The sequence below is a fragment of the Cibotium barometz genome, chromosome 31, assembly GCF_041138505.1.
Source record: "Cibotium barometz isolate CiBa-2024 chromosome 31, ASM4113850v1, whole genome shotgun sequence".
NCBI lineage: Eukaryota > Viridiplantae > Streptophyta > Polypodiopsida > Cyatheales > Cibotiaceae > Cibotium > Cibotium barometz.
The window spans coordinates 21,848,001-21,874,392 of NC_141076.1; the positions used below are offsets into that span (position 1 = coordinate 21,848,001).

Sequence of the window (26,392 nt, forward strand, 5' to 3'; positions counted from 1 at the left end):
ACATGCTCCATAGTGCTCTCTCCCATATGTGTCACATGCTCCATAACGCTCTCTGCCCCCATGCATGCCCATGCAAGAGAAGTTGCTGCCATCATGTGCACTTTCGATAATGCTATGCACTAGCCCTCTCTCAATTACGCTACACACTCACTATCATACTGTGATCCTTTGTCGCATCACACGTGTCGAGTGTGTGTACATCTCTGTATTAAAGATAAATAAAAGAAAAGAAACCTCCACACTCGTCCGTGTTATTGTAGGGAGGTTTACGTTAGCTTCCGCATGTCTGTTGATGGCTTTGGACATTCTTAGCCTGCCGGACGATGCCGTCATGTGCGTGCTCTCCCGGCTTCATCACCGGGACCTCCTCAACGTGGGGTCTACGTGCGCTTCGCTCCGGCGATCCGCCCTCTCCGATTGCCTGTGGATGCTCTTCTGCCGTCCATGGGAAAATCAGCTGGATCTGAAGCGTTGGCGCGCCGGCGTGGATTCTGGACTGGCCCTGTTTCGGCTCCTCTGCTCCCTCGGTAAGCTCGTTGGACATTGGACTGCTCCAGAGCTGGCACCCAGAGGTGGCCTCCTTTACGTGACTTGGGTACACATCTATCTCTCCGCTCTGAAGTGTCATGCTTTATGCAATTTCATATATCATTTCGTCCCACACGCTAGTTTTGATCACCAATGCTCATCAAATCCACTGTGAGATAAATTTTCTTCAGGTACATGGGCATAGTTGCTCAGGACTTGGTATTAACATTAGCTCTGTCAGAGAAATGGTGTTTTTTTATTCTATAGTTTGTATAAGTAAGGAAGATGTTGCAAGAGCCAAGGATGCATTAGCGTACGGACATTAGGAAAATGATTATCCAAGTTAGTACATTGTTCCAAGGGCCTGGCTTGGGCCGAACCATATGCAATTAAGGCATCATTTCCGGGTTAGTAAGCGTACCAGTTTGCTTGAGAGATTATTGGTGTTCTGAGTTTTTTAGACTCAGAGTTCTTTCCAGTTGGTCGCTAAGAGCACTGAAAGCCAAGGTACGGCCATTGTCAACAAGTTAAACATTGAAGCACGATGATCCTAGCCTTCAATCGGTAATGTGTGTCCACTTTTTGACCCTTGTAGACTTGGGACTTGCAGCAAGATTTGTATGCAGTGCTTCCTTGCGAATGGTTACCTCTACTTCATCCCTGAGGCCCATGCACACTCTTAGTGTAGTTGATTATGGTGGTTGCATCCAGAGTTTCGTGAAGAAGGATTTATGCTAATCAATAGCACAAACCTCTGCTTAATTGCTGATTTTTTTTTGTGAAGCTTCAATCATGCCTTTTTGCCTTTGTGGGGTTCCATAGATTGGGCCATGTAGCTAGGACCGGGAGTTCTTTCCGAGAAGGATAATGTGGGCCAGGTGCTAAGACTTGCACCTCTGGGTCATGGCTGTCACTGCCACAAAGGTTTCTATGTCCTCTTGGACTCCATAGATCCCCAAAGACAGTAGCGGGAGCTTGTACCAGCTTAGCACCTTGGCATATGCTGCAGCAAGTCTATAGAGAGGGAACGATTACTCCGCTGGCGGAGACCATTCGTTTCATCTTGACAGACTTTCTCCACACCCCTTGGAGCTGGTGGGAGCATCTACAAGGTGACTCAGAGACTTTGCAGCAGCGTTCAGCAGCCTTCCTGCGCACTTGGAGCTTGATGATGCCAATGGGAGTTATGGGCGCCTCTGTGTTGCCTTCTGTATGTAATTTCAGTATATAAACATATCAATCTCTCGTTTTCTTTTCTTTTGTGTCTTGGGATGGGCGGATTGAAGAGATGTGCACAATCAAAATGCGACCATTGAGAGACAATTCGAAGCACATTCTGTATGGCTAAGATGGTGATTGCATTAAGAATACAGCTCTTTGAAATTTGAATGCCAGTCCATTTATTCTTGTATCCATTCTGTGTGACACTGGCAGGGGCATTTGTCAGTGGTTGCGTATCGAATCTCGGTGCTGCAAACAGGTAGTTTTCTTGTGTTTCTTACCAATATATTATGATATATGTTAGTGGAAAGATTGCTGACGAACTTTTTCAGAGGAGCTGAAGATGCAGCACTTGTTTGATGTGATTGGTTTGCGGGATGGGTCTACAAAGGCCAAGATCTTTACATCAGTTTCAAAACCGACTGGTTCAATTGAATTATGTCTTCCGGGGGCTCTAGTTTGGTCATCTCAAGACGAGTTTGAGCTCTATTTGGAGCTAGCAGAATACTTTGAAGCTCCAATGTTACATGACGTGGTAAGATGGAAATTATCATGGGTCATGTTTTTGTCAAGAAATTCATTTCCATCTCGATCTGCATTACTTCTCTCTGAGAGCCTTTGTCTGTTTTGACAGGAAAAGTCAGAGGCTTCTTCTCATGCAACAAAGAATGATAGAAGTATGGCATTATTGCAATACCAAGTGAGAAGTATACAAGATGCTTTCAACCATGTAGAAAATTGTGTCACTAGAAGTCAAGAGCGTGATGATGCAGGCCTAATACCATCAGAAGCACAAAGAAGAACAATGATAACACTCGTAGAAAGCTTTCTCAATGCCAGTTTTGCACTTGATTGCGAATACCAGTTGGGTGAGGAGGTATGCAGTACTTGGACCTTTTTACAATGAGCCTTGCAGGTGAAAATATGTCTTAAATGTTCTCGCTGCTGTCTGCTCAATTAGTTTTCAGCTTTCATCACAGAGATGACCCCCTTCAAGTTTTTACACATGAGGAAGACAGAAAGGGGATCCATCTGAGCCCTTGACAAGAAGGGTTCAGAGATCCAAGCATGCAAGAAAGCTGCCCTCCAGATGTGCAAGAAAGCTGTCCTCTGTTCATGCATGGCCCTGGAGCTGCCATAGAGGTATTTCCATTGGCCATAGAGGCATGGTGCCTGTCAAACCTGCTAGGCCCCAGGGTTATGTGTACATACATACATACATACATACATACATCCATAATACATACATACATACAAAATACATACATACACATTCAAAGAAGGTGTGGCTCCTTGAGTAGCCTCTTCTTTCACTAGTTGAGGACATTCTTGCTTCATGTGGTCTTTGTGAGGGCAAAAAGATGAAAAGACCAGATGTGCGAGAGATCAAAGCAAATCAACACAACATGAAATGGATGAATGAGTGTATGTACAATGGTGAAGTAATCCTGTACAAGAGGTCCTCTGATGTGAGGTGACTCTGAGTAGTAGACCGGCGAGGAAGCAACGATGAGGTCGGAACTAAAGCATGGTCGGTGACGAAGGCTTCCGTGGAGGACAGTGGTGGTACTCTGTGAAGATGTCGATGTTAAAGGAAGGGGCTCGGACGGTGATGAAGGCTCACGTTGGAGAGAGTGGTGGCACTCTGTGAGGTGAGGCTCGAGTTGGTGGATGTGGTGGCACTCCGAGGTAGTAGATGTCTGTAGTGGGCAGTAGAAACGTAGTGGTGCAGGCTCTGGTGACAAGGGTGCTGCTGTACTTGATGGATGCAGACTCTGATGACGAGGGTGTTGTTGTACCTGAGGGGTGTAGGGCTGGGTGACTGCCAGAGAATGTTGTTTGTGTTGTGTGAATGTTGAATTATGAAACGATTGCTTATATACGTGGTTGGGCTGCTGGTCGGCCCAGAGAAGGCTGTCGGCTAGCAGTAGGACAAAAAAAACCAAAATAAAAACCCCTTTTTGGGCTGGGTAAAATACCATTTTCATACACCCCCCCTCATGTCAAAAGGGGACCATGAGAGAAGATGAGATGAAGACAAAGGATACCAGGGTTCCGCACTGGCACATTGGCAGCAGAAGGCATGTATCCCCCTCTGGAAGCAAAGTTTGATAAGTTTCGAGAGGAAGGGCGTGATGTCCAAGGTGTAGAGGGTGAGTAGGTGTAGACAGGCTGACCGTCTCCCAATGTAAGACCTCGAACGGGGCTCTCCAATGAGTAAGAAGTCCCATCCTCTGTGTGGTCCAGATCTGAGTAAGGAGAATCAATTTTTGGTGAGAAAGGTTGGTCCTCCGGAACCGCGGGTAGACGATCCATGTTGTGTTCTCTCGAGGTCTTCAATCCCTTTGCTCACGATAGCTCTAATACCATGTGAGGGCAAAAAGACGAAAAGACCAGATGTGCAAGAGATTAGAGCAAATCAACACAGCATGAAATGGATGAATGAATGTATGTATAATGGTGAAGTAATCCTGTACAAGAGGCCCTTTGATGACTCTAAGTAGTAGACCGGCAAGGAAGCAACAATGAGGTCGGAGTTGAAGGATGGTCGATGATGAAGGCTCGCGTCGAGGACAGTGGTGGCACTCCGTGAAGATGTCGATGTTAAAGGAAGGGGCTCGGTTGGTGACGAAGGCTCGTGCTGGGGACAACGGTGGCACTCCGTGAGGTGGTCGGTGTCGAAGGCTCACGTCAGTGGATGCGGTGGCACTCCGAGGTAGTAGATGTCTGTAGTGGGCAGCAGAAACGTAGTGGTGTAGGCTCTGGTGACAAGGGTGCTATTGTACCTGATGGATGCAGACTCTGATGACGAGGGTGCTATTGTACCTGAGGGGTGCAGGGCTGGGCAGCGGCCAGAGGACTGCACAGGAGCAGAAAACGCAAAAGTTGAAGATGATGAAACGTAGGAGGTTTCCGGGCTGCTGATGCTGTGTGCAGAGCCGACAACAACAGACTGATGTGTGGGCAGAAACGCTACTGCTTGCAGAATGCTGGAGCCGACGGCAGCACAGCTGCAGAGGAACGATGATCATCCAGGCTGCTGCAGAGGTAGCACCGGCAGCAGCGATTGATTTATGTTGTTTATGTGTTGTGTGTATGTTGAATTATGAAACGATTGCTTATATACGTGGTTGAGCTGTTGGTCGGCCCAGAGAAAACTGTTGGCCAGCAGCAAAACAAAAAATACCAAAATAAAAACCCCTTTTTGGGCTGGGTAAATACCATTTTCACACAATCTTTGCTGCCACAATGGAAGCATTTACCTTGCTCCCAATATTCTTTAAGTTGGATTTTTTTTTTCAACTAGCCTTTGGCCCAAGATCCTCCCATAGTTACCAAATTTCACAGTCCGTAGACAGCCGCGCGTAGGCGCTTATTTATCCACCCGTAGGCAATGCCGCTGAGGAAGCACCAAGGGGGTTTTGAACCTAGGACCTCTTTGTCCTAGGCAAACACCTTCACCACTTGAGCTATTACCTCATTGGCTTCTTTAAGTTGTTTTTGACTCATTATTCTTACCCCACAGCTTCTTTGGTTCTTTCTCTCCTCCTTTAGTTGGCTGTCCAGCCTTGGACTGCTCTTGTCAAACACTTGCTTCTTTGGTTCTTTCTCTCCTCCTTTAGCTGGCTGTCCACTCTTGCTTTCTAGGGGTGCCCTTAGTATGAAAATTTTCAGCTATCATAGCTGACTCCATCATATGCCGCAAAGTACTATTAGGATAGAGTTTAAGGCTCATCCTAACAATGGGTTGTAAACTGGACTAAAACTTCCACATCTTTTCTTCATTAGAGATCTTCATAAAAGGACTTACCTTAAGCAAAACAGCCCAGAATTCTACTGAATTCTTGGCTTGGGTATTTATACCCCCTTCTGGTCTTGGTCGGCCAGCAGATTTTTCCTCCATGACTTGGTAAAATAGCATTTAGGTTGGTCGTTTTTACACTGTGATGGCTGGCCTGTTTGTGCTGCTGTCCAGCCACTTGCGTGGGGCTGTCTTAGCTTGCGCAGGCTGGTTGGCTGCCCATGGGTTAGCCCACAGTTTGGTCTAGCGTTGAGGTTGTTCGACTGGGCTGCCCAGGACTGCAATGCTTGCCGACAGGCTGGCTGCCTTGCTGTCTAGGCCAACCTGGGGCTGGCGGACAGCATGCTGGCCCAAACTTGGGCCTCTTTGCCCTCTTTAGGGTGGCCTAAAAGACCTACCCCATGCAGAGTACAAGGAGTTTTCCCTCCTTTTCTGGGGGAGCCAAAAGGGCTGCCTCCTCTTCTATATTCAACCTAAATGCATCTACAGACGTCCGGTACCCGGTCACAAATCAGATACATAGATCATTTGACATCTTTCCAGAGGGAGACTCATGGTACAGACTGGCACTGCTTCTTGTGCAGGACAATACCTTGGATGCGTAGAGTGGAATCTTGGCTGACTCGTCCCGGACTGGGCTCACATGGGACCAGTTTCCACTCCAAGTCCCTCACCTTATTGTTCAGATATGTTTACGTGGCATCCAAGTGCAAGATGCATGTGACATCCCCTTCTGCTTAACTTGATGGAAGCTACATAGCCTCCAAAAAGTCCGTCAAAAAAGCTGGATAGTCTTCAAAGAACTCTTTGTCAAGCCATACTGCTTCGTGGGTCCCTCGGTCGTGAAACTTCGTGAGGAACTGTCTTTGTGTGCGGCTTAAGGATCTGTTCTAGAACCATTACTTTAGCCTCATTAACTATATGTGGTTCTGCTTTGTCTCACACTTTTGAAGGGATTGGACCTGCATATGGTTTTAGCCAACTGACATGGAACACATCATGCATAGTTAAACTCGGAGGTAGCTTCAACTTCATTGAAACCTTGTTAATCTTTCTCTGGATGGGAAAAGGTCCGAAAAGCTCCAACTTTGGGCATTGCTTGCCCACCTGTTTCAGTCTTTGCTTCGTGATCCGAAGATAAACCCAATCTCCTTCCGAGAACTTCACATCCCTTCAGTCTTTGTTGGCTTGTCGAGTGTAGGGCTCTTGCGCTTTAGCCAACCTGTCTTTCACGAACTCCAAAATGAGCGGAAAGTTCGGGATTCTTGGCTCACACTTAATAGTCACTGGGGCTTTGGACACATTTCGGCTAATCTTGAAAGTGTGCATGTTCCAATCGATATCTGGTTGGAACTTGTGAAACCATTGAATTCCCAGAATTATTTCTGCTCCTTCAAGAGGGGCAACCATAAAATCGCGCATAAACTCTATGCCTTGAATGACTAACTTAGCACTCTGAGCTTCAAACTTGATGCTCGTCGTCATGCATGTGCTAAAACCCTGTACTTTCTTGTCCACCAAAGTCAAGACAAAACGGGCTCGCCGAGCGGCTTGTTCCGTGACCACATCTTCCATGTTGTCGTTGTCAAACAAGACAACGACACTCATGTCACCTGTGTAGCCAAAGGTCTTGAGCAATTCGTTGCGCTTGTACTCCTGGTCATGGGTGTCCTGTTGCTTATCTTTGAGCTCTCGACTAACGATTACATCAACCGAATCACTGGGATCCGAAGAACTAGGGAAAACTACTGGGGTCTGTGTGGGAGCTAGGCTCACCACGGAAGCCGTGGAGGTTGGGGTGGTTGTCTATGGATTGGTAGTCTTCTTAGGGCACTCCCTAGAAGTGTGACCTTTTGTATGACAAAAGAAACACCTACCCTCCTTGTACTGAGCTGTCTCCTTAGCACTCAATTTGCCACCGGTCTTGCTTGCCCGAGCTTTCAGGTTTGGAGTAAGCTTGGGTGCATTGGTCGAGTTTTTGGAGCTAGAGGCTTCCGTGCTTTGCCCCAGGGAAAACCCCTTCGGGTTTTGGCCTTTTTCCCTCGAGGCAGTTGCCTTGGGAGTGGCAGGCTGGGAAGTCTTGGGCTTTCTGCCATTGTGCTTCATTTCAGCACTATGCGTAAGTGAGAGTGCATCCTCGAAGGTGGATGGCCTAAACATATGCACCTCCCACTAGATTTGTGTGTCAAGGCCATAAAGGAACTGCCCTTTCTTGTCCTTGTCAGATAAGCCCAACTGCAAACATAAGTTTGAAATTTTATTGGCAAACTGAAGGACCGGTTGTGCGTTTTGATGCGCTCCCCTAAACTCATATTCGAGTCGCTCAAGGTAATGAGGTGGTAGAAACCGCCGCTTAATGTTGAGGACAAACTCGTCCCAAACATAAGCCGCCATACCTAATTTGGTGTGGGCATGAGCCCATTGGGTCTACCAAGAAATGACCTCACCTTCCAAGTACCAACTATCCAAGATTACTATGTTAGTATCACTTTTTCTAATTGTGGCAAAATAAGCTTCAAACTGATGCAACCGGGAATAGAGAGTTGTGGGATCGAGTTTACTATTATACTTACTAAAGTTCATTTTCTCGGGAAAATGACCGGAGGAAGCCACTGGTGTCATTCTTGCGTCCAAAGCCACAAGGTATCTTTCATGTTCCATGCGTCGCTTGGCGTCTTCTTGTGGTGCAGCATGGGATGCTGCCGCACTGTCTTCCATGTGTCGACGAATCTCTAGTGCTCGCATTTGCAACTCGAGCGTCGAACTCGGCTGCGGTCGTAACCCTTCAAAAGGGCCATTTTGTAGAGGATCTGGGATCTAGGAAACGGAAGGAGAGAGAGGGGAGATGGAAAAAGAGGGATTGCAGAATGGGTGCGCTCTTCCAGGGCCAAGATCTGCACCTTCTGCTCTTCCAATTTGGTACCGTGTTTTGTGATTGCTCGCATCATCTACTGGAACATCTCTTGTACACTTATGTTTGCCGCCCTCAAAGGAGTGCTTAGTGGATGGTTAGATTGCGCTCCAGAAAGGAAGTGCATTTTCCTGCTATGGCGAGCCACGACAACCTCGGGAACAAAGTGCACCATACGTGTGGGAGACTTCTGGAGGTTGAAAACAAACCGTCCTTCTAGTCACACCGAAAGGGGTGGTCCACCGGAGTCTAGAAACCAACCACACAACTACAAGCGATCAATTTTTTTTTTCTGTTTTTTCTGGCTGAATCTTCACACTTGAAGAATGCTGTGATACCAGTGTAACATGCGGAAGCTTTGTGGTCGAATCGGTAACTTCAATGCTCAGAATTCAGCAATCATTCACGACAAATATAATGCACAAAACTGTAGAAGATGTGCAGAATATATATATGTGTGTGTGTGTGTGTGTAGAGAGAGAGAGAGAGAGAGAGAGAGAGAGAGAGAGAGAGAGAGAGAGAGGAAGAAGAGGACACAATATTGGGTCCCAAATACCCTCTGTAGGGCCCCCATCACGAATGGTGTATTTGCTTTATTAGAATGATGCAAATGAGAAAATAAAGACTGAATCTTGACCTGCAATGTTCACCTTGGGTGGAGGACTCCCCTTGGCTGTCCTAGCCCTTGGAACACAGCAACCCTTCGTGAACAGTGAGATGTACTGAATTCTTGGCTTGGGTATTTATACCCCCTTCTAGTCCTAACAGATATTTCCTCCATGACTTGGTAAAATAGCATTTATTGCCCTTTAGCTTGGTCGTTTTCACAGTGTGATGGCTGGCCGATTTGCGCTGCTGTCCAGCCACCTGTGTGGGGCTGTCTCAACCTGCGCAGGCTGCCCAGCCAGGCTGGCTGGCTGCCCATGGGCTAGCCCACAGTCTGGCCTAGCCTTTGAGGTTGGCTGACTGGGCTGCCCAGGCTTGCAATGCTGGCCGACAGGCTGGCCAAGCCCTAAGGCTAGCCGCCTTGTTGTGTCCGGGCCGCCACCCTGGGGCTGGCCGACAGCAGGCTGGCCCAAACTTGGCCCTCTTTAGGGTGGCCTAAAAGACCTACCCCATGCAAAGTACAAGGAGTTTTCCCTCCTTTTGTGGGGGAGCGAAAAGGGCTGCCCCCTCTTCTATATGCAACCTAAATGCATCTATAGACATGTGGCACCTGGTCGCAAACCAGATCCACAGATCATTTGACATCATTCCAGAGGGAGACTCAGAGTACGGATTGGCACTGTTTCATGTGTAGGACAATGCACACCTGACCTTGGATGCGTAGAGTGGAACCCTCGCTAACTCGTCCTGGCCTGGGTTCACATGGGACCAGTTTGCACTCCAAGTCCTGCACTTTCTTGTTCAGATATGTCTACGTGGCATCCAAGTTCGGAATGCACGTGACATCCAAGTGCGGGATGCACGTGACACTCATAAAACTGGGATTTGAAATATTCCCAAGTCTTAGCATCTCTCCTCTCAAGTACCTTAGCCAGACACCAATTGCTAGTTGTATCTTTTAAATACACACCCACATGACGAAGCTCAGATTTTTCTGTAAAACTCTCATTCACAAATGCAATTTCAAACTTTCTAATAAAAGATAAAGCTTTATTGATATCCCGTTTACCATTATATGATTCAAACTTGATATCCTTATCCCCAACCTTGAAAGTCTTCAATTTCTTTGAGGTTTTTCCAAGGCACGGTTGCATAGAAACGCGTTTCGTACAGGTTCGAAACGTACGAAACGTTTTGTCTTGTACGAAACACGTTTTTTTCATCATGCATATTTTAAAAACCTAAAAAACAAATCGTTTCGTATGGCGCACTTTCGTTCACGTTTCCCAGTGGTGGCCGACTGTGACTTTTCGCCGATTTGTGTGCCAACCTGCCATCGCTGTGTCAGCCCGCCTGCTCCTTGGTGTCCTTGGGACTTGTGGAGGTCTTCCAAAGGGGTAATGTCATGTTTTGCTTTATGTTGGTTTTCTCTGCACAACTCACAAAGCAGCACACTTTTTTCTCTTCCATGAATATTTATGGCATATCTTCCACGGTCCACCCTTGCTCTATTGAGGCCTAACTTCTAAGGTTATCTACCTTCTCTTCCCCTTGCTCTATTGTTGGCCAAGATGACAGTTAAAATCATGAATCATATAATGAGATTAGTTTATGTTCTGTGTCGCACTTGCAGGGCCAACAATCTGCATTTATCCCCGCCTTGTAGGATGCCTCGAACAGGTGATTCTCTCTGGAACAATGTCACCTTCGAGTCTAAAAGTGGCTCGGGCTCCGAAAAGTGGAAATGCAACTTTTGTGCTGATAAGCACCATGGTAGTGTCACCAGGCTGAAGGCACATTTGTCACAAACAAAGGGTTTTGGCATTGGGCCATGTAAGCATGTGCCACAAGAAATCTATGATAGCCTCAAGGCCATGCAGCTAGGTATTCCCCTTGAGGATATCCCCAATCTGGGAGAGCTTGAAGCACGTCAAAGTGTCTCCAAGAGGACTTGTAGTATCAGAGAGGAAGATACCAGTGGTGAGGTTGCAGGTGGTTCTAGCTCGGCACCTCGAGCCAAAAGAACTAGTCTTCCAGTGTTCAAGAAAGGACATGTACAGGCAGGGATGCAAAAGATGCAATAGACTCTCCTTAGCACAATTGGAGAGGCTTGTCTTTTGTCATTGCAATCTCCAATTGCTAGAACAAAAGGGTCATCCCATTGAGCCTCGCCAAGTGAATCCAGATAAGATTGATATCATGAAGTGCAAGGAGATTCCCGACATTCCTCAAGAGGAGAGAGACATCTATTCTATGCTCTATGAGGAGATCATGGCTCCGGCTCGCACTACACGATCTTCTCGAGAGGCTAGTACTAGTGGTGCACTTGCACCTCTAGAGGATGATGCATTTGAGGACTCGGCTACCGGCAGTGACCTTGAGAGTGAGGCTGCAGAGGCAGAAGATGCAGATGAGGATGAGCATGAGGATGCAGATGGGGATGCAGATAGTAGCTAGCAGCTGCCATTATCATTTTATTTGGACATGTTATTTAGTTTGAACTTTGGACATGTTATTTATTTTGATCTTGGATTTTGAGTCATGACTCATCACCCACGTGGTGATCCTTTTGATTTCTGTTTAGTCTTCAGTGATCACCCACGTGATTTGTGATATCATCATATCTTACATGTTCTTTGTTTTTATTGAAATGAATTCAATGTGGTCTCTTATAAGTTATGTCAACAGTTTTTTATTTTGTATATTTCAAGTTAAAAATATACATGCTTTTTCTATTTTGTATGAAACCTTTTTGTACCCGTTTCTTACCTTTTATGAAACGTTTCAAAACGTATGAAACCCGTTTCATACCTGCCGTTTCAGAAACGCCTGGCAACACTGTTCCAAGGGGAGAAGGAGAACGGGCTTTGGCTTTAACATGGCTTTTAGAATGGTGATGTGAATGGCTTCTATGAGTAGAAGAATTGTGAGTGGGTGAGGGAATGATTTTGAGTACGGGTGTGAGCATGAGAATGAGAATGGTTGTGAGTGGAAGAATTGCGACTTGATGAGGAAGAATGATTTCGGGTACGGGTATGGGCATGAGACCGAGAAGAACCTTCCTTAGATGCATGAGGAGTTCGCTCGTTGAGCCTCTTTTTGAAAGATTCTAGAGCATGCTGAATTTTGCAATGGCCAAGATAGACTTCAATTCAGCCACTTCCTCCTTTAGTAGCTGAATTTCAGCTCCACTTTGGGATGGGGGAGTGCCCATTTTGACTGTTCCATCAATATCCAACTGCTTCAAATTGCTTTGGGTTTGCCCTTCTCACAGCAGAGCAAGGTAACACAACCCAAAATAATGCCAAAATGCTGTCCGTGGGCTCTCCAGAATCGTGAGAAAGAGAAAGAAGCCTTGCTTTGATACCACTGTCACAAGACGGAAGTGTGCTTACACTAATTAAAGACTGAATTCTTCATCAGCATGGTTAAGGTACCATATACATAGCCATGAATCAAGAAACACATCTCTGATATAACATAGCATGGCATCCACATGAAAACTCTTCACAAAACTGCAATGATGACACAACATTAGGGACGAGAGGATGGGCTGAACGGGTAGTGGTCCAGCCATGCACCACCGTTTCTTCCAAAAACTTTTAATGAAAACAAATCAATCAATCAGCTAGCTTGCAAGTAGCCTAGCTACCACAAGCAACAAGGTGCCCAGCACCGCTCAAAGATTGCCCAGCAATCCCAAGATCCAACTATCCAATAGTTGATTACCACCTTAGGCAAGTGCCCAGCACTTCCCAAGAGTTTCCCTGCTTGATTCTTCACAGAAAACACCAGCAGCAGGTACAAGACTTGTTTTTCTTCATCTCCGGGCTTCGATAGTACCCTTCTCTTGTGGTTTAATGCCAAAAAGAGGCACAAATCAGGTTCAGCAGCAGTTTGGCAACAATAGAGAGCTCCGAGGCATAGCAAATGTGTAGAGAAATGGCTGGAACTGCTGTTCGTACAGCTCTAATGCAGCTTTGGGCTGTGGAGAAGGGCTGAAAACAAATCGTACAGCAGCAGCTATGCCAGGAGGGGGTTGAAAACAAGTTGCAGTAGCTATGCCAGGAGGGGGCTGAAAACACCTCGCCTAGCTGAGAGAAGTGCCAAGAGAGGGTTGAAGTGGGGTGCCCAGCTCTAGGCATCCAGTAGGCGTGAGGAAAGATGGAATGAATGAGTTTCTCTTGGCTGGTAGGTGCCCTTTTATAGACTTGGGTGGGGTAGATAGCTTTACATGCTAGTGGATGAGAACATGCAAAAAGGTGAGGTTGCATGAGATTGCATTGCTTGCATGGTTGCATGGGCTTGCATGTAGCATGCATGCAGGTAGGTAGGCTTGCATGTGACATGCATGCATGAAGGTAGCTTTGCATGTTGCATGCATGTAGGTAGCTTTGCATGTAGCATGCATGCATGTAGATAACTTTGCATGTAGCATGCATGCACGTCATGTGCGAGACATGTGCAGGGCTGATCTCTGAGCTAGTCCTAAAGGGAAATAGATAAAAAGAACCAGATAAGAACTAGATTTTGGAGCATGTGGTGCTTGAGTGGGCAGGGGAAGGACTTGTGGAGGACACTAGAGGACTGTCAGCTGAGCGCTGGAAGGAGACACTTGTCGGCTACAGTATCTTTGAGGAATTTGTGTCCAAGACTTGGCTGACCAGCAGTCGACGAGTCCACTAGGACTTCCCAAAGCCTATAAAAGGCACTAGTTGCTCATCGTTTAGACTATTCAGCATGTATTGGGCTTGGTCATTAGACTAGGTTTTACATTAGGTTACACACCTTTTCATGAAGGCAGCCTATGGCTGCAAGATTTGTATGTACCTTTTTGTACTATAGAATATACTGAACACTCAACTCTCTCTCTCTCTTCTTTATCTTCTGTATGCGTTTTGCATCAGCATGTTCCAAGATGGTGTTTAGGGTTGAAAGAAGACTCCTAGAGCTTCCGCATATAACGCTGGTATCAAAGCATCAGGCTTAGCAAGACTAAACACTGATTCAGTCTCAGATGAAGGTGCACAGGTATGAGGCCCAAGGCAAGGAACACAAGACATGGAAGAATTCCCAAGAGGTTGGTTGGTGGTGTTCCACAAAACCCAAAGGAATGGCAGTCCTATGAGTCGGGTGTCACTTGGGACACACCACGAAAGGCTTTCAGGCAACGGTTCCAGAGGAGGTTGATCCTCCAAGGGGTGGAGTGAGAGTGCCAGACTCAATACTTAGGAAAGACAACCAGAGACAGTGTTCAGGGATAGGGAAAGAATGGAGAGAGGACAGGATGGAACAAATGCATAGATCTTAATCAGAGTTAAGAGTGGATTTGGGGACCGGGCCGGGTTTTCAGTGAAAAGGTTGCTAGAGAGGAAGGATGACAAGGTGACTCCGATGGGATGATGACAGTCATCCAAGAACAGAAGTTGGAGTCCCGTCATCAAGTTTAGTAGAGGGGGGATGTCATGTGCAAGACATGTGCATGGCTGATCTCAGAGCTAGTCCTGAAGGGCAACAGATAAAAGAACCAGATAAGAATCGGATTTTGGAGCATGTGGTGCTTGAGTGGGCAGGTAAGGACTCGTGGAGGACACCAGAGGATTGTTGGCCAGCATTGGACGGAGAGACTTGTCGGCCCCAATATATTTGGGGAATTTGTGTCCAGGACTTGGCCGACCAGCAGTCGGCCAGTCTACTAGGACTTCCTGAAGCCTATAAAAGGCACTAGTTGCTCATCGTTTAGACTATTCAGTCTAGCATTGGGCTGGATCATTAGACTAGGTTTTAGATTAGGTTACACGCCTTTTCATGAAGGCAGTGTATGGTTGCAAGATTTGTATGTACCTTTTTGTACTATAGATAGAATATACTGAATACTCAGCTCTCTCTCTCTCTCTCTCTCTCTCTTCTCTCTCTTCTCTATGCATTTTGCATCAGTATGTTCTAGGATGGTATTTAGGGCTGAAAGAAGACTCCCAAAGCTTCCGCATGTAACAATGCATGTAGGTAGCTTTGTATGTTGCATGCAAGCATGTAGATAAGCATGCACATGCATGAGCAAAGAGTGGACAGCCGTGAAAGTAGAGAGTGGATAGTCCCTCCTCTAATCTCCACGAGTTCTTTTGATGGCTCATATGCTTTAGTGAAAGAAGGCAACCAGCTCCATGAAAGGTGCCCGGCCTCATTTTAATGAGTGTGAATGCCTAGACTCATTATTAATGAATGTGAACATCTTTGGTTATAATTCTTCATTGGCTTTCAAATACCTATTTCTTTTGCACAAGTACACACACTATAGATGAAGAGAAGAGAGTTTGTGCAGCACATTGGCCCACAGGTGCAATCCAAGCGTTTGTCTAGGCATAGAAAACAATATACACAAATTAAAATAAACCATGCACACAATGTATGCATCTTAATACATATTTTGGAAGAAACCCCATGTATTCACATGTACTTGATATCCTTACAAACTATGGCATTTGGCTCTCCAAGATCCATCAAATGCCCATAGCCGCTTTCACATGCACCTTTGTGGCCACGGTCTCCAACATGCAACTGGCACTCACTCATGTGGCCATGTTCACATGCTCCTTCATGACCAGGGTCTTTAAGATGCAACTCGCAATCACTAGGGAAGCATATGGCCAAGACATGCCATGGTTGCATGCGGTGTTGTACACCCATGTCCATGCATGTAAAAAGATTAGTGATATAATCCCGAAAAACTAGGAGGCAGTTACAGACTAGGCTAAGTGGCTAGGCTGAATAGTTTCGTCTCCTTGGTGATGGCGTGGAGTCGGGGTTGACTAGTTTTCCTTGGGGCTAAAATCATCCTTGGAGAGCTACTATGTGCATCTTTGTGCTGGGAACAGGCTGCCCACCTTCTTGGTGCTGAATTGCTCATCATTTGAGTTCTTGGAGCGCGTGGAAGCTGTACAGATTGAACCTGTACTGCTGCAGCTACTCCTCTTGGTGTAGAAGACAAGGGAAACTTGATTCCCTTGGGTGCATCCTTGCTGCTGAACGTGAGACTGGGCTTGACGTAAAAGATCCATGTAGGAGTCTACGGGAGAGTGGGTCTTGCTTGAGATCCACATGGGCTCGTTGTGAAGCTAGACTCTCCCCTTGCAGAGTGGCTTGGGTGCTGGATGCTTTTTGCCCTAGCCTTGGGCTAAGGTTTGGAACTTTTGTTTGATTTGTTTTCATGGTCCCTTCTAGCCCTAGTGTGCATGTCTCTTTCCATTTCATATGGTATGTTAAGTTTTCTACTGTCTATAAGATTTGTTAATGTGAACATAGTAAGCCGAGTTAATTTGTCCCGGGCTCGTTACAAGTTCCATTACTCCAAGTCAACCTGTAATCATGCTTGGGAATGGCTCCCTCGATCCACAATCACCAAGAGGGGTCTGCAGCTATTACTAGGAGATAAGGGTCGGTGTATCAAGTGAGGCTGTGAAAGCCAATCCTAGAGGTACGCTATATAGGGGTTTTAAGGTCCTTCTTGTTGGCCTCCTCTCTTGAGAGAGTCAGGTGGTGATCGTGATGTGTCAAGGTCACTAGGAAAGACCCCAACGGGGTTGTGGCTGGGATGGCTAAGTTGTCAGTGATGATAAGTTCTCAGCTGCCCTGCAAATGCGTGGCATGCTGATGCTGCAAGCTGGAAGTGCTACTCCCTGTCTGCCTGTCATCCGTGACTGTCACGTTTTTTGGCTTCAGCCTTCATTCGGCATCGGAGTGTCGCCCCTGGTTCCTTGCCTGCTGGAGCAGCCGCTTCACCTACCCCGCCCAAGGCCGCCCTGAAATGCCCATATTCAAATGCAGACCTCCAGCTCTTGTTATCTTCGTACAGGCCATCATGTTGGTCTGCAAGCTCGTTGTTGAGGCCAGATTTAGAATCTCTTGCAAGTTGCTCTCACTGGGTACATGCCAGCAGATTTCCAATAACTGGTTCTTGGAAAACTGGTACATCTGGAATGAGTTTGACATGGTGGTTTTGACGGAGTGAGTCCTGTGGTCAAGCTCCATCAGAGTATGCAACAGACCCGTACTTGGCTTGATGGGGACATGGGTTCTCACCAGATTTCGACCCGTTGGCTGTTTACGATCGGTTTCCCGGTGACAGTTTTTTTTCTAGGCCTTCCCAAGGAGCCCCACGGGCTTCTCCAAAGATTGGACACCCGTTGGGTTAGGTTCTTGAGACCCGCTGATTCATGCAAGATGATGGTTAGCTGAGAAGTGAATGTAGGGAGTGGAACATAGGGATCAAGTTTACAAAGTTGGCGGTAGATGTTAACCTGTTATATGTCATTTATGTTGTGATGAAATTGAACCTGTGTGTAGTGGGAGGTGGTTAACTGGGAGGCAGAGTGGGGAAAGTGCGAGAGAGAGTGAAAAAGAGGTAAGTGTCATTGGCACCAAGTTGGGTGGGTAGGAGAGTGAAGTCATGGATATGAGATGCCAAGGCCAAGGATCCGATTAGGTAATTAGCTGTGCTAGACCGTCCGCCATGTGGGGGTCTCTGGAGTGGGTGTGACATGCGGAAGCCTTGACTAACTTGATCCAGACCTAAGCCTACTGATTAAGAACACTAATGCAAAAGCAACGATTAGACAGAGGAGAGAGAGATGAACTGTCTTCAGTCTATTGGTATGATACAAAAAGATGTCTTTGACTGTGACCTTTGGCCTTCCAAAATGGACTGATTTCTGACCTGCCTATTGAAGTGCCCCCAGCTGGGGATCAGATGCTCTATGAATGAACTTGGATTTTCTATTTATAGGATCTTAGGCTGCCCCTGCCCCTACCCGATTGCTGTTGGCCAGCAGAGGACAAGCTTATTTAATGCTGCCGACTTTGTCTGCATGGTGTAGTATGTCCTGACTGACTGGGGACACAGAGCATGGGCCTGCCAGTGACCTGAATCTAACTTAAACTTACTGCCAAAGCATAGACTGGCCATGTCCACGTGACAGGAGGGCCTATCTGGTCATATGATGAGCCCATGGGTTAATTCCGTCTCTAGGAGGCTTTTGCCAGAAGTGATACTCTGCCCCAGATCCTATGATACTCAATCCTCCTATAACTATAGGTTCTACCTCTTGTAGAAAGTCTCCAAGTAGAGGAGGTGCACCTGATAACTCTCCGTCCAAGCATTAAAATCTCCTAGCAAGAGAATGTCCCCTAGCCTAGAGTACTCCCGTGAGATCATAAAGGGGCAGGTATGCCAATTGCCCACTGGGCTGTGCATATCTGGATGTCTCTGTCTTGTGGGCTATAGCAAGCTGCAATATGCACTAATTATCCCTTGGCAGGCCCTCCTCATCCGCATGTAATGGCCCTCCTCATTTCTCTTGACCACTGTGTAGGAATCTTGCAAAGGTGGCCTGAACAGAGCAGCAATTCCACCTAACTGTGGCACTCCTCCACATGCTCTAGTTTCTCCTTTGTGTACTGACTTCCACTCGTATTCAGATACCTGTGGCAATTCTTTCTCGGTGTCTTTGTGTAGAAGATGATCTCTCTCCCCATGAATGTCTCTCCAATGCCAGTGTCTGACTATAATGTGCCATTACAATTCAAGGTGGCTATCCTCAATACTGATGTGGTCTCATAGACCCTGCGCCCCTAGTTGGGGAGGTGTTTCGTAATAATCACATGGCCATCTTAGTAGATTTCATTTCCCGGCTTTCTGCGCCTCCATCGCCTGTATCATCCTGGCTTTCCTTTGCTCCACCTGTAGTTAGTAGATTTCATTTCCCGGCTTTCTGCGCCTCCATTGCCTGTATCATCCTGGCTTTCCTTTGCTCCACCTGTAGTGGTGTGAGGTCAGCACTGGTGTAGATATTCATGTCCCTTGGAGGTTGTGTGTGTGTGTGTGTGTGTGAAAGAGAGGTGTGTAGTGTGTGTGTGTGACCTGCTCGCTCTGCGTACCGCTTGTGTGAGAGAGAACCTGTTCGCTTCTGGCCTGCGACCTGCTCGCTTCTCACCTGCGTACTGCTTGCCTTCTCGTGTGTGTCCCCTGATTTCAACGTGCGACCTGATTGCCTCCTCATCTACGACTTGCGACCTGCTCTCTGCATCTTCCATCTTGTTCCTTGCGACCCGTTTTTTCGCTTCCTGTGCTTTGTGTCTGCTTATTGTAACCAGTCGATTTCTGCCTTTTGTTTCTCCTCTCTGTACATCACCTTCTCAGTGTGTGTGTGTGTGTGTGTGAGAGAGAGAGAGAGAGAGAGAGAGAGAGAGAGAGAGAGAGAGAGAGAACATCATGGCTTCTCCTACAAAATATTATGCTCATAAAAAACAAAAGCAGGCTGTGGGGCAGGATGACCCTGTGCATGAGACGCCCGAGGCTAGGCTGATCTATGAGGTAATGCATGAAGGATTTCAGGATACACGCAAGAATTGGAAAGATCCTGTTCCTATGGTGGGGCTTGCAGTGGATGTGGATGAAATCATAGATTCCATTTGAGAATATGCGAAGCATGCTGTGATTATCTTTTTTCCGGGCAGGATGCCTGTTGCTGCTGATGTCGGGAATTGGTTAACACGGACATTGGGTGGTTGTTTTGTTCGCAGTCCACTATGTGGCGAGAGGTTTCTTTGAGGTCATTATGGTGGACGAGCACCATAAGCAAACGCTTTTAGAGCACTCCCCTCTCTTCTATGGACAACAGATGGTTCATGTATTGCCTTGTTCCCCCACCAGAGACTATCAGGCTTTGATTAAGCATCGCTGTCCTGTTTGGGTAGAAGTGGTGGACTTCCCCCAATGTTTGGCCTCCTTGTTACCTAAAATTGCAGCATCTCTAGGAAAGGTTGTATGCCCTCCTAGACCAAATGGCAACTCAAATCGATTCTGTATTTTATGGGACACAAATCAGCCCACTCCGGAATCTTATGCTGTTACCATAAATAACGTTTCCATGGCGAGTGCATTTTTCAGACTCAAATGGGGTCTTTTTGCAGGCGCATGCTTTGAGTGCAAAAAGTTTGGACATATGGCATCTCAATGCCCTCTGGTCCTCCATAAGATGCCACCTGATGCCTTGCCCATCCCAATGCAAAATAAGGACACTCCTGGTCCTTCAGGGGTTAAAAACAAAAGTATAAAGACTCCTGTTATGCCTCAAGAAAAAGGCAAAGTGCCAGTCTCTTCTAATATGAATGTAGCTGTGGCTAATCCCTCTACTTCTTCACCAAAAGGAAAAGAAAAGACACTTCAAGAAACTTTTCAGCCACCACGCAGGACAATTATCCCCAAGCATCCTTTGCCTTCTAGAACTTGGAATGGAGCCTTCTCTAGTGGGCATACCCCAGAAGAAAATTCTGGAATTGGCATCACCCGGGCTACTGTAACTGCAGGTCGTACTCTGTTTCTCGAAGAAGAGGCTGCTAGCTTGCTAGCCACCCGTCTCATAGATATTCCTCCTCTTGATCGGGGTGCAGACCCTATGGAGGAAATGCAAGCTTGAGCTACTTTTTTTGTTCATACTGTACATACACTATAAATATGATGTCATATATCACAGTTTTGACTCTCAATGTACAGGGTTTGTGTGACCCTAAAAAGTGGAAGATGGTTTGGGCATATTTGAAGCGTTTGCAGCCAGATATCGTTGCTCTTCTCAGGAACACAATCAACATCACTACGTTGGACAGCAAGGCCATTATGCTGGTTATGATATTTTTTATGCAAGCCATCATGCCATTTCGGGTGTGCTTTTTCTTGTGAAACATCATTTGCAGCTAGTCATGGCATTTAATGACCTCCAAGGCAGATGGATGGTTATGCAGTGCTTTATTCAGGGTGAAATCTTTGAATTTGCATCAATATATGCACCTGAATCCTCTCAGGCTAGAGGACAGATATGGCAACAAATGAAACTGTACCCTTGGAGACAGAAAGCATTCATATGTGGAGATTTCAATAATGCCCCTCAACCTGGTGATAATACATCCGGTCGTACACATATGCTTGCTACTGAGAGGTCTTCGTAGGCAGATTTTGTAGCAACGCTTAATCTGATTGATCTTTGGAAAGAATCTCAGCCTCTGATGCCTGGGTATACCTTCCAATATAATGCACAATCCACTTACAAAGCTCGCTTGGATCGATGGTATCAGCTTGATCCGTTTCATTATGATACTCTCACAACCAAATTGTGGGTGGATTATACATTTACATATTCAGATCATGTACCCTTATGGCTCAGAGTTCATCTGCATGACATGCCCGATGACAGATTGCCACTTCGAAGGTTGCTTATCATCAATAATAGTTACTTGGAGCATGATGCATTCAAAGCACTGATACTTGAGGCCTGTCAGCCACTCTTTTCTCAATCTTTCATTGACTTGGATTATGCATGGACAGCTTTTATTGCTCGCATGCAATCAGTCATCCGTGATTATGGTAAACAGTATCTGAAAGGTTGGAGACAGACTGTTGCTTATGCTAAGCAAACATGCAAATCGTTAATCGAGCTTAGTCATCTTCGCTCCCTAACTTTGGCTGAAGCCACTTCTTTATGTCAAGCTCGACACTGTATTCAGGTAAATGATCATCGAAAGCTTGTCAAATGGGAGATACGGGCACAACAACAGGCGCTTTTGGACAAAGGCTGCTCTTCCAAAGAATTTTTCAAGAGTTTACATTCCAGAAAACAAGCTGCATCTATATGTCGCACTTTAATTTCAGATGACACGTGGACCTCCACCCGAGCACAATTGGCTGCGACTTGTGTTGCCCATTTCTCCTCTCAATTTGGTGAGGACGATTCTCACGCCATGGAAGTGTATGATGCACGTCATCGGTTATTACAGCATGTATCCCCCAATATTTCTGCTACTCAGGCGCAACAACTAGAAACAAAATTCTCTGAACAAGAACTGTCTGATGCAATCAGGTCTTGTGGCCGATGGAAAGCTCCAGGATGGGATGGCCTTACAGTTGAATTTTTTCTTGCATATTGGGACACCCTCAAATTACCTTTGCTGCGTATGGTAAACATTGCCTGGGAGACAAGGCAAATGCCAGCTTCCTGGAAAAAAGGATTAGTGAAGCTGCTGCCTAAAAAACACTTATGTCAGTCTTTGGCAGATTGGAGACCAATTACCCTTATGCCGGTGATATACAAGATTATCAGTAAAATGGTTGTCGATCGCATTAAGGGTTGCTTGAATGATGGACTCCATTCTGCACAGTATGGATTTATTCCTCGCAGGCACATTACAGATAACATTGCAAATGCTTATATTGGCATTGAATATGCCAAATACACGCAGCAGGATGTCTTATTATTGCAAGTGGATATTGCTAAGGCCTTTGATACTATTAAATGGGGGTTCATTCAAGAAACCATGCGTGCTCTGGGATTTGGAGAAAAAATGCAGAATATCATTTACTGGCTTTATGCTGATAGCCAGGCGGCTTGTATATTGTCAGGAGATCTCTCAGAATCATGGACTTTGCATCGTTCAGTTAGGTAGGGATGCTCTTTAAGTGCTCTTTTGTATGCTATAGCGACGCATCCCATGCTTCTTTATATAGATCATTTGGTTGATACTGGCAGTCTTCATGGATTGGACATTCAGAATAGACGTCAGTTGGTTGCTCAGGCATATGCTGACGATTCTTTTTTTCTTTCTCGCAATACACATTAGGATCTCTCTACTTTGATGCAGGCTCTTTCTTTGTTTGCACTTGCGGCTGGCCTACAAATCAATTTTCAGAAATCTAAATTGTTGCCTCTGCATTCAAAACAGTGGCATAATTTGCTATGGCCAGGGGAAATAGTTCACTCCACTCATTTGATTCGGCATTTGGGATATCCTTTGGGATGGACAGTCACTCGCCGTCAACAAACAGATTGGGTCTTGGCAAAGCTCAAGAAAAAGTTGGAATACTGGAAACTTGCAACATGGCCATTGCATGTTCGTTTACGGATTCTCCAATCCATCTTGGTTGCCTATATCCAGTTCTACCTTCCTCTCATCAAGTTTTCTCAGGGGGAGCTGAAATTATTTATGTCCACCATCTTGGAGATATTCTGGAGGTCAAAGCAGGGGAAAAAGAGTGTACGTTTGCTTTCGGCAAATCGTTTGTGTACCCCTAAAATGCATGGAGGCTTGAATATCCTTAATTTACAGGTGCATATTCTTGCCCACAGAGGTAAACTGATGCTTCAATTTCTGGAAGGCACTCAGCCTTGGACAGCGATGATCCGTCATTTGTTACTTCATCTGACGACTTTGGCTTTTGGCCATTGGCAACCTACTCATTGGGATTTTATTCTTGGTTACATTACTAGCAAAATCAAGGGCTGTCCTCTCATTTCTAGCTTACTTGCTGATTGGAAGCTTGTCCTTTCAAATTTAAAATGGAATGGTCGTGGCTCCTTACAAGGCAACTCTCTCCGCGCTGAGAGCATCCACTGGTCCAAAGCATTTTCAGTTCCCCTGGCGATGCAAGAACACCGGCGTTCATATTTTCTCCACTCAAAGGGTGTTACCTCTGTGGGAGATGTCATCCATCCTGATGGCTCCCCTCTTTCTTTTCCACAGGCTGCTGCACATTATGGCTTGGGACCTCATTATCGTCGTCTTTGGCGTGATATAATTCAGATGCTTCAGCCTTTTTTGTCGATTCCACTGTTGGAAATTCGAGATTGCCTGCAAGATTGGACTATCTCCTCTTTTGATTCTTCATGCCATCCCTTGAGGCTATCTGATATTACAGTTGCTGGTCTGTATAAACATTTGTTGCCATTGCCTTGGGTTTCTGAACGGGCAAATCTCTTCTGGCATATGCATCGGTCAGCTTGGTGGTGGAAAAGATGATTGCGATCTCTTTGGCAGTCGAAGCTTCCTCTTCGACAACAGCTCTTTTTGTGGTGCGTTCTTTTGGCTGTTATTCCCTCAGGACAGTTTCTGGCACGCAGACATATATCCTCATCCACTTGCCATAGATGCTCTGCTTCCAGGGAGACAGTCATTCATATTTTTTGGAGCTGTCCATCTTCTCGTCAGTTTTTTCTTCCTCTCATCCAGCTTCTGCGGGCTAGATTTCCAAATATGATATTTGGAAAGTTTTTCTGGCTATTTGGTCTTCATTTGCCCAGACCAGAGTTCACTCTTTTCTTCTCATGGGTGCGCTACTGGGCTTTATGGACACTATGGAAAGTTCGCAACCATGGAGTTTTCGGTGATGCGGTTTTTTCTGCATTTTCTTTTTTTCGGTACTCCCTGCATCAATCTTTCTTCGATTGCATGCAGGTTGACCAAAAAGAACATGATGTATATTTGTCTTATATTGACATCTTCAGTTGATGTACTTTGGGACTATCTACTTTGGATAGTCATCTTGTAAATCTAATATACTTATGATTCCACAAAAAAAAAAAAGTGTGTGTGAAAGAGAGAGAGAGAGAGAGAGAGAGAGAGAGAGAGAGAGAGAGAGAGAGAGATCGATCTGAAAGGAGGCTAAAGCAGGATGCAGAGTGTGTTCTCGATGGCAACTGTGAAGGGCGAGGCATCACCTCGAGAAGACGCCTCACACGATCTTCGTATAAGAGGCTGATTGTTGAAACTATTCTTGAATCGGATCTAGTGGGGCTGTGGACTGGGCTTTATGGTCCACATGGGGTCGAGATCATCAATGTCTCTTACACAACTGAGGAGATAGTTGCTACTAAAGTTCTGGGTGTGCTTTCATCCCTTTCGACGTGTGTGTGTGTGCGCGCTGGGTGTAGTGTGTGGTGTGCCTGTAGTGATCGCTGTTGTACTAATACTAGTAACCATTGTGTGTGTAGGTGATCCAAATGTTCCTTGTGGGCAAGTGACATTCAAAGCCAAGCGCTCGACCGAAAGCACACATGTTCATGATAGGTTGCAAACATTAGTGAATCTTCAAGTGTTTTCAGAGGATCGGCCTTTCACAATCATGAAGTTGTAAGCCACACAATTCAGATTTGCCAAGAATTTTTTGGTTTTTTTAAATTTAAAAACTAGCCCTTTTGGCTCGTAATCTTTTCTTCACCATGGACATTTTGGCAGATATTATGGGTATGGCCGCATTGCAGACAACGGGTTTCGGAATCCTGAATGGATTCCTGGGCTGCTGCTTGTTGATCAACAAGGTGATATAGCCTTTATGTGGGAGAATAACTTTGTCATACCTTTTCAGAAGCTCCATCTTTCATCCTTGCACCAAAAGGAAAAGGAATCCAGAGCATCTTCCGAGTAAGAGTGTCCAATGGGTAGGTCTGAAACTGATGAGCATTATCTAACGTGATGATACGTGTAGACGTGTCGCTCCTGATTACAGCAAGCAAGGTTGAGCTCACGACCTCCGTGTTGGGACTTCGACCCCCTTAACGACACTCAACCTCCTTAACCACACTCAACCCACTACACAACTCTGATGAAGATGAGAATCAAAAATCAAATTGTATGATATTTCTTAAGTCACAAATTGTATGAAACTATAATTGATTTCCTGAAATCAATCTTGGTGCAATAAACTGTAAGTGAGAGGAAATCAATATTGGTGCAATTTCATACAACACCAAGATGCAGGCCAAAGTTTCACTCTAGTAAACAGGAATTGTTAGCATCAAGCAATTTAGTTAAGGTGGATACATAAATGAAATTGAATCATATTTCTTGCCACAACCGGAATGAACTCTAGTAATTTAAGTGCCCTAATTTTACTGTGGCATGCAAGCATTCTTTGACTTGTGGGAAAATAACAACCAAATTGGGTGACTTTCCAAAATGTTTTTGGTGTTCTTACATTGCATCTAGTTTGTATGCGGTTTTCTTTCACATACAGAGTGTCCAAATGAGTTCCCCTGAAATTCAGTTGTCTCGCATTAAACACAAATGGAAACATTGAGGAGTTTTTCTTTGGATTAAACTTATTCCAGAGTCACAGCAGGTAATAATTGGCTGTTGATCCATCACAAAAAGAAAGCAATGGGCTGCATAGATATTATAGAGGTGTTGGATATTTCAAAATAAAAACAAAATTCGGTGTTAAACAAAATTCTTAGGTGATTATCATGGGTGGTACCATCAAATAAAAGGTTTAATCTATTAAAAACCAAAGATGAGGACAATCTTTCCAGGCAACAAGCACGATAGCGAGCAAGGGAGGTAAAGGAGGCCTAGTGGAATAAAGTGATGAGCTAAATAAAGTATTAAAGGTGAAAGATCCCTCTTATAAATACTCCTTGATAACTTGTGTATGTAATAAGAGTTGCTAGGCATGATCAAGTCAACCACACCAAAAAGATTTTCTTACATGTATAAAGAGTGATTGG

At 45.6% G+C, this 26,392-nt stretch overlaps 1 protein-coding gene across 4 annotated transcripts; it reads left to right on the plus strand.

The window, feature by feature from the left end:
• Positions 1–244: 244 nt before the first annotated feature.
• LOC147620617 (uncharacterized) lies at positions 245–25,739 on the plus strand. 4 transcript variants are annotated; one of them, XM_086824861.1, is made up of 8 exons: positions 251–595; positions 1,963–2,008; positions 2,082–2,284; positions 2,384–2,426; positions 2,523–2,626; positions 24,561–24,771; positions 24,881–25,019; positions 25,125–25,739. In XM_086824861.1, the coding sequence occupies exons 1-8, from the start codon at positions 293–295 to the stop codon at positions 25,312–25,314; spliced, it is 1,239 nt and encodes a 412-aa protein (XP_086680987.1). In that variant the 5' UTR covers positions 251–292; the 3' UTR covers positions 25,315–25,739. The 4 variants fall into 4 exon arrangements, with proteins under 4 accessions (XP_086680986.1, XP_086680987.1, XP_086680989.1 ...); XM_086824863.1 differs by having other exon boundaries at positions 2,208–2,284; XM_086824860.1 differs by having other exon boundaries at positions 245–595; positions 2,384–2,626.
• Positions 25,740–26,392: the final 653 nt, after the last annotated feature.